The sequence below is a fragment of the Gallus gallus genome, chromosome 10, assembly GCF_016699485.2.
Source record: "Gallus gallus isolate bGalGal1 chromosome 10, bGalGal1.mat.broiler.GRCg7b, whole genome shotgun sequence".
NCBI lineage: Eukaryota > Metazoa > Chordata > Aves > Galliformes > Phasianidae > Gallus > Gallus gallus.
In genome coordinates this window covers 8,159,561-8,174,054 of record NC_052541.1, presented here as the reverse complement: position 1 = coordinate 8,174,054, position 14,494 = coordinate 8,159,561, and the positions used below count along the sequence as shown (strand labels likewise).

General features: G+C 36.5%; 1 protein-coding gene and 1 non-coding gene across 3 annotated transcripts in view; one reads left to right on the top strand and one right to left on the bottom strand.

Moving 5' to 3' along the window:
- The window catches only part of UNC13C (unc-13 homolog C), a 141,331-nt gene extending 131,737 nt beyond the window's left edge, over positions 1-9,594 (top strand). For both annotated transcript variants that reach the window (XM_040706919.2, XM_040706923.2), the window contains 3 exons: positions 3,475-3,567; positions 4,584-4,743; positions 8,104-9,594. In XM_040706919.2, the coding sequence (XP_040562853.1) occupies positions 3,475-3,567; positions 4,584-4,743; positions 8,104-8,389 (539 nt within the window). In that variant the 3' untranslated portion in view covers positions 8,390-9,594. The remainder of the gene's footprint in view (positions 1-3,474; positions 3,568-4,583; positions 4,744-8,103) is intronic.
- LOC107054177 overlaps positions 1-14,494 on the bottom strand; it is a 62,173-nt gene that overhangs the window by 23,121 nt on the left and 24,558 nt on the right. The window contains exons 2-4 of the transcript XR_006931130.1: positions 7,487-7,669; positions 1,966-2,038; positions 452-554 (exon numbers count right to left, since the gene is read on the bottom strand). This is a non-coding gene — a transcript (uncharacterized LOC107054177). The remainder of the gene's footprint in view (positions 1-451; positions 555-1,965; positions 2,039-7,486; positions 7,670-14,494) is intronic.

The window sequence follows — 14,494 nt, the reverse complement described above, 5'->3', positions numbered from 1 at the left end:
GAGCTTTTCTGTCTCAGGTACTAAAAACATGTCATGCATGATGATTAGCTTGTAGCTAGTTGTTTTTCTTTTAAACTAGCTTTCTAATCCTCAGGGAGACAGAGAAAGTCTTGAAAACCAGAGTAAAACAAACAAATAAATACATGTGAGCCATCATAAATTTAAGATCTTTTAGCATATCTTTGAAGACTATTTCAGAGCCTAGCTTATTATCTTTGACAATTTTGAAGCCAAGGCACTACAAAATTCACTACTTTCACCAACATTTGTGACTAGATGGGAGGAGGAAAATGTCAAGACAACACAAAACTCCAAGTCGTCTTTAAAAGAGCATCTAGCTCCAGAACTACAAACACAAAGCCCACGGGCAGAAGGAGGCAGTATAGACAGAGAAGGACTTACCAAATAAAGTTAAAGGAAAGGCTGGAAAACATATGTAAGAAATGATCACCTTTCATTTGGGATGCAGGACTGGGAAATCAGAGAGCCAGGATGCTCAAGATGCAGCAAATTATAGTCTGAATAATTTGAAGTTGAGTATAGATCCATGTCAACTGGATGAAGAGAAATAACAAACACCAGCACAGTAATACAAAATGAGACAACTACAAAATTTCAGATGAACAGAAGAGGAAAAATGTTTTTGTCAAATCCCACCTTACTTACAAAATAAGGTCACAAATGTTTAGTAAATGAGTTTCTGCTTGAGTTACAGAAAACATAAATGGCTCTCTTTCCTCCTTATCTTTTGTCAGATTTTCCCTACCAGAGTCCACAAGTTCACAGTTTTCCAAAAGTAGCTGCTAAGGACTAGATGACAGAATTAGTCGTCCACGGAGGAGCAACCATGGAGCATCCTGGACTCCACTTTTCTCCATTGCAGTCTTTTGTTGCAATGGAATGACTGCAGTCTAAATGAACATAGGCGATCATTTTAAAACCAACCAATGAGAGGATGTTGTCTTTTACTTCATTTATATTAGGAAGCAAATAAAGTCTAAAGCACAGTTTAGAGCTGGAGCAGTAGCAGATAAGCAATCATAATGTTTTCCAACATAAAATAGAATTATTTGTACTTTTGTTAAGTCTCTAATGAGTTAAAGTACAGTACTAAAGGAAGAAAAGTGCAATCATCCTCTGCGGTACAGTGCTAGAAATTTTTTATTGTTAAATCAATGTTTTAAATGCAGTAGGATGAAAGGACCTTTCTTTAGTGCAATCAGAATCATTAATTGCTACTGTGACAAGGGCTGGTAGCAAGGAAAAATGCAAAACAGCAGAGACAGATATGAGACTTTAAAATGAAGTTTCATAGTTCCTCAATGTCAACAAAATCTGATATAAGGAAATACTGAATGTTCTGAAATTGTATCTTTAGTTTGTTCAGCAGGTCAGTAAGAGAGAGCAAGCAAATGCAAGATGGATGTGCTGGTAAACCAAAGGAAACAAAGCTCATATTCTGGATTCCATCAGAAGCTGCCTCTACTAGCTGAGATGTCCTGCTACAGGAATTTTATAGGGTCATTTAATGTCAGCTGCTTCCAATATAAAACTGTATGACATTTCACACAGAATTCTTTATAACCATATCAAACAGTACTGCACACATTAGACTAATCCCACCATATATTTGCGGTATTGCTTAGAGCATTGCTGTGAATTATAGACTACTAAGAAAAATAAAGAGAAGGATCAGTTAGGAGCTGTTTGCAAGGAAATACTTTGCACAGTTAAAAAAAAGGCTATAAAAAGCAAAGTCTTATCTCTTAAATTCATAGATTTGGTATTGGTAGCATCTAATGAGCCATCGCTAACAGTGTGCTCTCCATTATTAACACCACCCACACGTTGCTGCACAGCCTACCTAATGAAAATGCTAATCATTTTCTTCCAAAGCATTCCTGATTTCTGCACATAGGGTTTTGATTTTTAAGCTAGAAGCTAAATCAATTAATTGACACTCACCAATATTTTCAGTGGTCTTCAGGATCAGCCTGGCTCACCTACCATTGCAGTCAGGGTAAATTATTGTTAAATTCTGAATGGGAGAGAGATTGAAAACATCTGTTATTCCCTCCCAGTATGTTCAATTAATCCTACCCATTCAATGTTCCTACGCCTGAGTAGATGTTGCAAACTCATGGCTCTCTTCTACACAGTTTGGCAGTAAAAGCTTTTTTAAATCAGCAGGACAAAAGATTCCATCACGCATAAAAAGATCCACCACCCAAAAGGGAACTTGTTAACATTGATATTGGTAGTGTAGCAATCCCAAAACATGGAATTTCACAACACGATATAACAGGATAGATTAACATTCTAGAAGCTCCAGTCTGTACTGTCTCCGATTTCATTTACAGCATCAGAAAGTAAAGAGTATGACAAAGATACACAGAGGAGTCATGGAGTAATAGTCTGCTTTCTGAATTGTAGGTGTAAAAAGAATGCATTTTCTTCATTTAATTCAAGTTAAGAATTCAGGAAGAAAAAGAAAAAGGGAAGACACTGGCAGTTTTCACACAGCTCTGCAGGTTGGATTGATTGTAGCTCTATCAGAAACATCACGTTGTGCATAATGAAAATGAGGTCTTTTAAAAGTCACTTCTTTTTAATAGAAAAATTTTACAAAGCATTTCACACCCCAAACAATTTCTTTTTACATAATAAATACAGTTTCAAGAAGCAGAAACTTCTATCAGGTCTCTACTGCTCAAAGATGCGAGTTCCAACAATACTGTGCAATAAAAAAAAACAAACATCATTTCAGAATTACTTTATCTGGTTGATACTGGAATCATTTAGCAGCAAAATTTTTTCAGAGAACCTGCAATTCAGTAACAGCAACCATAATCAGATTAAGACACTACATCGTGCATTTTTGCTAAAACACTCGAATTCTAAAAGTTAATTCGTGACAATTCTGAGCAAAACTCACTTGAAGGCAGGAAAGCAGGGAGCCGTGTTCAAGGATTCTGAACAAGTTAATTGAGCACTGAATTTCTTCACCTGATGTGTCAAGAAGAAATCTTGCTCTCTGAAGCAGTAACGTTTGGGGTTAGAGTATTTAACTGACATTGCAATGTTCAACCACTGTAGAGAATGTAATTACAGATTACACCAAAAGGATCCATCGATAGCAATGCAGAAACAGCTGCCCAAATGTTTGCAATAAGATTCGTGGAAGAAAATATTTACACAACCACAAACTTTTGCATATCAGGATGCACACACAGCTAACGGCAATGAGAGCTGATGGTTTCTAATGAACATTTTTTCCTGTTTTACTGAGATGCTTCATAGAAACTTTCTGCTGCTATAGGCACTTCTGTGGCAAAATCACTTATCAATAACTGAGTCCCATCTGAACATAAAAAGCAAGTCAAATTCCTTAAAAATATCATTCATTTTTCACTTTCTGTTTCTCTTGACATGCCAAGAAACTAATCATGCTTACCTACCAATTATTATTTTCAGGCCAAACCACTAATAATTCAGTGGGGGAGATATCTGTACAGGTGGATGTTTCTACACATCCTGGAACCGGTGAGCACAAGGTTACTGTAAAAGGTAAGTTTCAAATAGCTAATTTCAGAAGGAAAGCGATAACATCTAAAATTCCCAGGCGCTAAATCCTAATTAAAACATACCAACAGTGAAATAATAAATGATAAGCATTACAGTACTTATAAAGTTGTGAGTATGCTTCAAGTGATCAGGTTTGTACTTCTTCCTTGCTCAACATCAGCACAAGCTATTGTCTATGCTTCCCAGTGTAGACAAGATCTGTTATACAAGGTTACATAAATTCTAATTTGCCAAATTACACTTCTGAATTACTTGTATATAATTTTCCAAAATATACTTCTCAATTACTTGTATGTAATTTAATTCTCCACAATCTCTAGTAGAGACAGGTGGTAATTCACTGCATCAAGATTTAAAGTGTTTCCTTTTTAACAAATAAAATTCCTTTGTTCTGCACAATACGAAGTCTAAATCAAACCCAGTATCACTTAGATTAGTAAAAGTTGATCTCTGAGCTACAGCAAACATAGCAGAAAAAAGAGCTGTTGATGTAAATTATTCATAAAATGCTCAATTGTACTAACTGCTGCTGTAACTGGAAATAAATAAATATATGTATTTCCAGCTTAAATATACTTCTAAGCTTGTGAGTACAGTTATATATAACAGCCAGGAGTTGGCAGAGAACAGGCAAAAAACTCTCCTAGGCTTGCCAGGCAGAATCATTGAATATCCTGAGTTGGAAGGGACTCACAAGGACCATCAAGTCCAACTCCTGGCTTCACAAAGGACCACCCAAAATTCAAACACCATGTCTGAGAGCACTGTCCTAATACTCCTTGAACTCCATGCGCTCGGTGCCCTGGCATGCCTGTTCTATGCCTGATCACTCTCTTCATGAAGAACCTTTTCCTAATACCATTGTGACCCTTTCCTGATGCAGCTTCCTGCAGAAGGAAAGCTCTCAGGTCACCTTTTGCTAGGTACGCAGTCATACTGGATAATTAAGTCCTTCTAATGGAATTTTATTTTTCTTGTTGTTTTTTTCCCCCCTCTAGTTGTAGCAATTAATAATCTCAACTGGCAAACAACAGCTATGTTCCGGCCATTTGTGGAAGTCTGTGTATTAGGTCCTAACCTAAGTGACAAGAAAAGGAAACATGGAACCAAGACAAAGAGCAACACCTGGTCACCAAAATACAATGAGACTTTCCAATTGTAAGTTTTGGGTTTTTGTTTGTTTGTTTTGTTTTGACTATTAATTCCATATTTCCTGCAAATTTTGTCAGAATTCCTTGCAATTTAACACAAAAATAACCCTAAGGGTAAGGCTGTATATCACAGCCCATAGTATACAAGAATCACTTGAAAACTATTTATTAATTTATAACTCTGTTCTATATGAAGACGAATGACAACCACTATGCTTTCAATCTTCTAAAAGCTGCTTAAAATGTGCCATTCATTTCCACATGTAGAAATAAGTATTTGTGTTCCTAAGAAATGATCTGCCTAAGTAGTTATCTGGACTGATGTATTAATTCTTACAGCTAGGCCATTATAACTATTGACATATCTAAATATTTAAAGCATTGTGTATGTTTTCATGAATGGCGTTATCTTTATTTAATGTCCACAGCTCTAAATACCTGAAGTTTTAAATTTAGTATTTCTCACAGCACATCCCTTTAACCTGTCCACTCAAACCCCTATTTTTTATCTGAAACTGATTCGTTTTCCAAGCACCAAATTCCCACACACCTAGTGGAGGGACAGAGCTCGCTTTCTTGTGTATGACCGTGAAGCTGTTTGAAAGGCTGGTTGCCGGTAATTTTATTTATCCCACTGCTTTATCTGTGATGGTAAGTGACCTATAAGGATACTGAACAGCAAGCAGGCTGAGACTGCTTTTATGTGAACATAAAAGGACAAGCTGAAGAAGAAAGCCCTAGGGAAAACGTAAGCAAAGCAGGCTCCGTGTCCAAACTCTCCAGTCAAATATTTTTCACACCTCTTCAGGACTGTTTCCCAGACAGCCTGGGAACCTCGGCTCCTTAGAGCTGCCTGGGAAGGATGAGGGGCATCACCTGCAATCATACTGTATGCCTCACACATAATATTTTGTTTTCCCCTCAAGAAAAATTATATTAAAAGCACTGAGATTACACTGCAAATCCAAGTGGCAACCTATGAAATGTAGAGAGAGAAAATGTCTCCTTTACTTGTTTGTGGCTATTAAAATTGCACAAAACTTACAATGCTGAGTTTCATATACAACTGCATGGACAGAAGCAATTAAATGGGAATAGTTGCAAAAATCCAAATGAAATTACAGTAAACTATGTCGTAAATCATCCTTATGTACAGCCTTCTTCATTCTTATGAATCCTGCTGTCTCCTAAAAGCTAAATACACATTCACCTTTATTTATTTTTGTTGAGATTACACAGAAGTATAAAACTGACATAATTTATGAAGAGAAAAAGTGTGGGTGATCCAAGTTTATGCTCCTTATTTACAACAGCATGACTCTCTTTCTTTCCTCACAGTTTCTGCAAATTATGTGAATTTTTTTACCTTAGGTAGAAAAGAACATACGCAAATGTCTTTTATGCCCAGTAACAGCAACCACTTAACACTGACTTTTAAAGAAAATGGAGGTATCACATAAATACCAAACTGTTTTATTATTTAATTTATGAATCAGTCACTAACTCAGCAGTGCTCTACCACTGTTAACCTTTGGTAAGTTTGTTAGGCAGTCAAACTGCTGTACTTCGAGCATCTCTATTGTTATCGCTCATAATAAGTGAGAAAAGTAGTAATTGAAGAAATGAACCTCAATCAGTTAATTTCAAAAGCAACACATGTTTCTGAGAAGAACTGGATGTTGATTCAGAGCTATAGCTTCTTTCTAAAGCTTGATTATGACAGCGTTACTTTATAGATATGCACAATCTTTCCTATGATTACAACAAATGCCTTTTCACATAAATAAGAAACTGAAATCCCATTTGAACAATTGCATTGCACAAAGGTTAACACTGTCTATCAAGTACCTTTATATTGACATTAAACCAAATGATATTGTAAATCTACTTTTCTGATTGTTCTGTCCTGTATACGCACATGTGATCCAGAACACAGAATAAAGGACCCAGAGAACTAAAATAAAATTCTTGCTGATTTTTAGGAAACAAGCCCCCTTCATATCTATGGCAGTGAGCATCGCTGCTCCCTCTGTAAGGGATTGCGATGACCTGCAAAATGAATCCCAACTTCAGGCAGGATGGAGACATAAGCAGGCCATGATAGAATTCCCACTGCAGCAATTGCATAACTGGGAACATTCTCCCCAGTTTGCTTTGGTTTTTCAGTAGGTACAATTCTAATTAAATGTAACTAGCCTCTAAGCTCATGGGGATATCTGCTGTCTCGCATGTGCTATATATAGCTTTTAGGCCAGTTTTTAATACAGCATAGAGGATCCCCAATAGTCTTGGAAGGGAATAAATTTTACTCTTAAAAATGAGCTTGCAGAGCTTCTTGTTTGGTTGGGGTTTTAAAATCTTCCATTAATCTTTAAAACCATCTTGGATCTATGGGACGGAAGATGCTAAAAGCATATTCTTGCTGTCATTTCAAAATTACTGTGATAAAGTTTCTTTTTTTTCCTATCAAGGAACTACAACACTAGCAGTAAGTAGTAAATAAAAATTATGAGACTGGTAAATAAAACAGCTGTAATAAGATGGCAGTTACTTAAATCAACTGACACCAAAGGAAATGCTTCCTATTAATTTCTCAGTGCAACACCTGTGTTACATTAGGAATCACGTTGATAGATACTAAGTACGGAACTTTAAGCAAACTACTGCACATCCTCAAGCTAATTTGGACCTGATAGAACAAAAGCAAACAGAAGTTCAGCTTGGATAAGTTCTGTGAGCAAAAAACTTACTTAGAGGAGACTGTGAAAAGATCCAGGTGCCTACTCACTGCAGGAGGGAGACATCAAGGACAGAAGCAGCAGCAAACACTGGTGTAGGATTTTACATTGCAGGCACAGAATTCATACTCAGAAAATAGATACTTGATAGCAGAGACCTACTTCTCCCTGGTTGCATAGTTCAGAACTACTAAGCTGGGGAAAAAAAAAAAAAAGAGTGAGATCTTTAAGTAAAAAAAAAAATTATTCCTACCTATGAAGAAGGTAACACCTAAATAGAAGCCACCTATGATTTAAGGATGCCTGTGTAAGTATTTTTATAGTTGTGATAGTTGTGGAAATAGTTGCACAGTTTATGTATTTTCTGGGGAAAGGTAACAGCGGTACAGATGCTGAAGGAACTGCTAAATTCCTACCATTTCTGTTCAGCTCTGTGAGAAAAAGGACTGCATGATCAGCAGCACATGAGATATTAACGTGCAGAAGGTTTAAAACTAAATGATAACCTGTTGTAAAAAACCCACACGAAAAAAGCTGCCACCATCATTTCCATTGTGACAAGATTTCTAAAGCATGCTCTAAACAAAACTAAACTTCTTGTTCCAACTTTGTATTTTTAATTCTTGTAGCATTTTGAGTAACGAAGATAAACCGGGAGCCTATGAACTTCATCTCTCAGTGAAAGATTATTGCTTTGCTAGAGAAGATCGCGTTATAGGAATGACAGTTATTCAGCTGCAAAACATAGCAGAGAAAGGAAGCTGTGCATCCTGGTATCCCTTGCTGAGAAACATCTTTGTAGATGAGACTGGGTTGACAATTCTTAGGATACTTTCTCAGAGGACCAATGATGAAGTTGCTAAAGAATTTGTAAGACTTAAATCAGAAACAAGATCTGCTGAAGAAACAGCCTAAGTTACTCAAGTAATGCAAGACTATCACTGTAAGATCATAGATTCAATGCTGTTGTCTGAATAGTGCATGCATGTGCAAATTTGTGGGAATGTTTAACTATGTTTTCAGTGTTTGCCAGTACTTCTGTACCATACTTGCAAGGTATGTCAAGGAGCTGTATATCTTTTCTACATATTTTGGTCTTTGTTAAAGTAATTGTTCCAATGAAGTGCCAAAACTAACATTAAGAGTAAATGATATATACTATATATTTTAAAACATTGATTTTGCTTCATCTCGATCCCTTTATTTTTTAACATTTATAAATAAATAGCTTTCTGAATTGATTAATAGTCTGTCTCTCTTAAACCACTGTGTTGCAAATTCTAACTTAATTTATGTCCCATTATTTAAAAAAAGAAATAGCTAATTTTCCTCACATCATCATTTTATGCTAGCCTCATTTTAGGTATCTTACTGATAACTTTTTCTATCATTACTACAGATGCAGTTACTTATAGAAGTGTTTGTAATTTTATAATTACCAGTATAAAGTAATGATTTTTGCATAAAAATGAAAAAGGATGGAAATATTTTATGCTAATCTTTTTCCAACCTTTCATAAATATCACTGTGAAGAAATGCTGTTTAAGCAAGTTCTCAAGAAGCTGTGCTTATTAGAGTTTGTTACTGACGTTTGATATCTTGAAATAACTTTGTTCTTCAAAACTGCCAAGGTAATATCATATTTCTATTAAAGGGGTATCTGTAGAAAAAGACTGTCATACAGTACAGTATATGTGCATTCAAAAATCATTTTTAAATGATAAGGTACTGCAGAAGGGTTAATAGTTTGGAATAAAAGCTGGTTTGTGGTTTGTTTCTATGAATAGTTTCTGAAAAGTAACAACACAGGTAGCATTTTCACTCAGTTATTAACGTTGCTTTACATACTTAGCTGTAACATCCAGTTAAGTGCTCTAATTCTTTTGTTTTGGAGAGTTTTTAGCTTTGGCTTTTTTGTTGGTTTTGGTTCAGGGTTTTATGTTGGGGTTTTTTTTGTTTTGGTTTGTTTTGTTGGGTTTTTTTTTTTTTTAATGTTTCTTTTTTTTTTTAGAGAAGTTCAACAGTTTGTACTTATGCAACATTACTATGTATTGCACTAAAACTCTGTGTCCTGTAAATATATTTAGTGATAAATTGTAAAATAAAGTATGAAGAAACCACTTCTAGACCTATTATTTGATATTATTCATATTTCTATAGATTTAAATACCAGTGAAGCCAGTGTACAGCTTACAATACAGCTTATCAAAGTACGATGCCTAGTGCCTAGCATTTGGCTCTTTTCTAAATGCAAGATGCATGTTAAGATCAGAAATTTATAATCAGTGAGGTACACATTTTGTTAATGCACATGGACATAACTGTCTATAATAATGCAACACGCAGCATTCTGCAATATACCACACGTATAACATTCTGTCATAATACACACATCATTATTGTTAGTTACAAGTTTCTAACTCAAGTTGGAGTTTTCAGCTCAGGGTAAAAATAAATAAATGGAATGAAGGATATGGAGCTAGTACAGACTTGATTCCAGTTATTTAAAACACAGTATGCGACTTCACATAGGCAAAACAAAAATTCTTGCCCCGATATGCTTTCATCACATATTAGCACGAAAGAGCAATTTAAGAACATTTTTTATGTTTACATCCTCCTGAAAACCAAAAGTTAGACTTCCCATAAATATATTTACACCTTCAGAAAAGACAGGTTAAGCTTATCAGCACTGATCACTATGTATTGCAGAATATGTACGACAGGTTTTGATGAGTCTATTTTTTCCTCATCATTTCAAAAAGGCCTTTCTCTATGTGAAGAGAAATGATAATTTTATGTTCCAAAAAGTAGTTCATAATTCTAGGTGTTAAATGATTCCTAAAATGTTTCTGAGAATGCTACTTCAATAATACCTACTAAATATAGGTTTCATGTAATCGCAAATACTTGCAAAACTGTCAAATTTGAAACAAATTCAAGAACCTAATATTTCAGGTGTGTTTTTTGTGTTACTTCAAAGCAATATCCACATGCAGGCATCAGTAACATCAACAAAATCAAAGATCTTGAGTCCACATAATACCTCCTCCAGAGCAATAGCCATTTGCGTGTGCAAGTCACACCGCTGCTTAGCTGTATCTCTATACAGTATAGATCAAAGCATCTGCAGTGGATGACACTTAAAACACACCATCTATTAACAGTTAACAAGAATTAGTGCAAGAAAACATCAGCAGACTTGGTCTCAAACAAAAAAGAAAGAGGGAATTCTCAATGGATGAGGTTATTCCTGCAGTATAACACTAAACAATCAAAGAAAGATCTAGGTTGGAAAAGACCTTCAAGATCATCCAAGTCATCCAGTCATCACCTAATGCTGCTAAGTCCACCACTAAATCACATCCCTTAGTGCCACATCTACACACCCTAAAATACCTCCAGTGATGGTGACTCCACCACTTCTCTGGGCAAAATTATTGAAGAAACTATCTAATTCTCAACATATCTTCCAGTCTAAATCATCCTATGATCACAGAGCAGATCCTCCTGGATAATATGTTCAGGCACATGCAAGATGTGGAGGCAATCTAAGACAGCCACAGCTTCAATGGCAGATCATGTCTGACCAATCTAGTGGCTTTCTATAATGAAGCAAACAAAGTAAGGGCAACAGATGCCATTCACCTGAATTCTTGCAAGGGCTTTTACACGGTCCCACACCACATCCTTATCTCTAAATAAGAGAAACATGGATTTAAAGGCAGGATTATTCAGTGGAGAAAGAGTTGGCTGGATGGTTGCAGTCAGAGAGTTGTGTTCAACAGCCCTATGCCCACTTAGAGACCAGACAGAAGCAGTGCCTTCCAGGGACCTGTCTTGGATCAGTATTCTTTAACACCTTTATCAAAGGCATAGACTGTGAGATTGAGTGTACCTTCAGCAAGTTTGCTGATGACACCGAGCTGAGTTGTGCAGTTGACACAACTCAGGACGACAGGATGTCATCCAGAGCAACCTGGACAGGCTTGAAAAGTGAGCCCACATGAACAGAATTGAGGGTCAACAAGGCAATCCCAAGTATGAGTACAGACTGGGAAAAGAAATCTTTGAATAGCCCTGCTGAGAAGGACTGGAGGGTCTTGGTGGATGAAAAGCTAGACATGATCCAGCAGTGTGCAATTGCAGCCCTGAAGGTCACCTGCAGCCTAGGCCACATCAAAAGAGAACTGGCCAGCAGGGTGAGGGAGGTGACTGTCCCCTTCTACTCTGCCCTTGTGAGGCCCCATCTGAAGTACTGCACCAAGGCTCAGGGCCCCCAACACAGAAGGATGCAGAGCTTTTAGAATGGGTCCAGAGGAGAGCCATAAGGATGATCAGAGGGCTGAAGCATTTCTCGTATGGAGAAAGGCTGAGGGAGTTGGGCTTGTTTAACTTGGAGAAGTCTCCAGGGAGGCCTTATTTCAGCCTTCCAATACTTGAAGGGAGCTCATAAGAAGAGGGACATGACAAGGAATAGCTTTAAAACTAAAACAAGGGAGATTTAGGTTAGAAGTTGAGAAGAAACTCAGAGCGATGAGAGGCTGCTGAGAGAAGCTGTGGATGCCCAATCCCTAGAGGTGTCAAGACAAGAATGGATGGGGCCTTGGGCAGTCCCACCAGGTGGCTGAAACTAGTTGGGCTTTCAGGTCCCTTCCAACCTAAGCCATTCTAGGATTCCATGACTGTAGATAACATGAAAAAGTATTACACAGTAAATAATGTCTGGTTCCACTAGTTAAAAATGGAAAGGCTGTGGAATATGGCTTCTGTTTTGTTTTTACATTAAGCACACTTAGCACATTTCTGTTGCTTATTCTACTGTAAAACAGCATGCATTTTGGTCTGCAATGTATTCAGCATCCACTTAGCACAGATACACACCAATACAGTGATAGCAACTTGTCAAGGAAGTCGGTTGCTGTCCACAGTGATAAATAGTCTGTATCAGCTGCACATACCAGAAGTAATCAGACAACTTGGGAAAATAAACCCTTATAATCAACAGCTTTAAACACCAGGCACTAATATAGCACTGTTTTTAGCAGATTATTATTTACTTCCTGCATCTAGTCTTCTGAAAGATAAAAAGAATATTGTAACATCACAGGACAAGAAAATGCAATGGTGTGGCACAACTACATAAATTCATTCTACATTGTGAAAGTTCATTTATGTGGAAGTCTTCAGTGCTATTTCAAAAGAAGTTATGCTCTCTTTTTACTTAAAAAAATATAACTTTCCTAATAACCTGAATTTTTATTTACAAGAACATCTTCTGAACTCTAATGAACTAATGTGAGTGAAATGACAGCTATTTATTTCCATTTCACCTCTCAGTGACAACTGAACTGATGTAATCAAAGCTCAAGTCAGAACTCCATTTGTGTTTGTTACTATATATACATATTGGGAAATAAAAAAGAAAGAAAGTAGAAAATGGCAAAATTGATTTGAAAACAAGTTTTCTATCCCGTTCTCTTACTACATGGAAACCATTTGACGTGCACCTAGAAAAACAAATACACTTAGAGAGGCCTGATCTACGACAAAACTTCAAATTAACCAGCACAGTAACTGCATTATAACTCAGTTCACCACAGCTTAAAAGAGACTTCTTTAAATTTAGTTTTATGAGATGGAAATGTATTAGCCAAACATAAGGAACTGCATTAAATTTTCTTCAGTGTGCTTCACTGTTAACATCTGACTAAAAAAAAATTACTAGCGCCTGAATTAACTACATAAATATTCAATAAAGCAAACATTCTTAAACCTAAAGCAACAGATTTAAAACAGTTTTATTTAGCAAGAAGCATAGGCTACAGCAACACCTTCAATCTTCACCTGCCATGAAATATTTTACAGGCCTTAAAACTTCACTGATAAACACCAAGCAGGATCTGTCTAATGCCATTTTTAAATGGTACCTGTGTTAATATCACTGCATTTCAACTATAGCATTTGGCCTTTCATGTGGGACTCTGTACCCAGGAAACTGTAAACATACCACAGGAAACATCTATCAGATAGAACTAAATATGCACAGTTCTCTATATACTGCATCTCTTTGGGAGAGTTATTAGCATCGGAATAATAAGAACATAGTTGTTGGATTATCAACAAGAGACTCGAGAAGTCTTAGCAGTGAACTATGAAACTATTTTTCACATTATTTCCTTCCTAGGAAAGAAGTTACCTAGGCTTTGATTGTGCTCTTTACTCTGTCTAGATGTACTGGCAATGAAAGATCTTAATTTCCTTTCATGTCTTGTATGTTCCATCACTGAAGATTCCCCTAAGACTAGATTGCAAATGATTGTAAAAAATGTATTCACACCCTGGAACAGCACACAATCAGGAGATCCCTTATGAAAAATTGAGAAAGTATTTCTCTCATTCAGTAAACTGTAATTCTCTCATTCCGGTCTGGCCTACAAGAGGACACCTGTCAGCAATTGAAACTTTTTTGTTTTGTTTTGTTTTTTAAATATGGAATTTCAGTGTCACACCATCATATCTTGGGATCTCACCTGGAATTGTGTAACAAATGATTTTTTGTTTTGTTTTGTGGTCCTGTGTGGAGCCAGGAGTTAGACTCAATGTTCCTCATGGTCCCTTCCAACTCATAATATTCTAGTGTTCTAAAACCACATTTCCTGTGCAGTTATCCTTTCTCTGAAGCTCTTAGCCTAACTACAGAAATGAAGTGGGCCAGAAGCTGGGTATAGGTTCTACCTTTATGTTCTGAGATAGTTGCATGTGTTAATTAGAGTTTCCATCGTTCTAACTGATTGAGATGTTGGGTGAATAATGAGAAGTTATGCAAATATAGCAACAAGACTGATTTTTCTGGTAATTGCCATTTATAAAGCAACCACCCTTCCACCAACATTATGGAGCAAATCCCTATTACTTATTTATCCAATAAATACACTTTCTATTCATAAGCTTATGCACTGTACCTGTCCTCAGTCAAGAGATGAACATGTCTAGGACAGCCTCCTCAGCCCTGGCCCG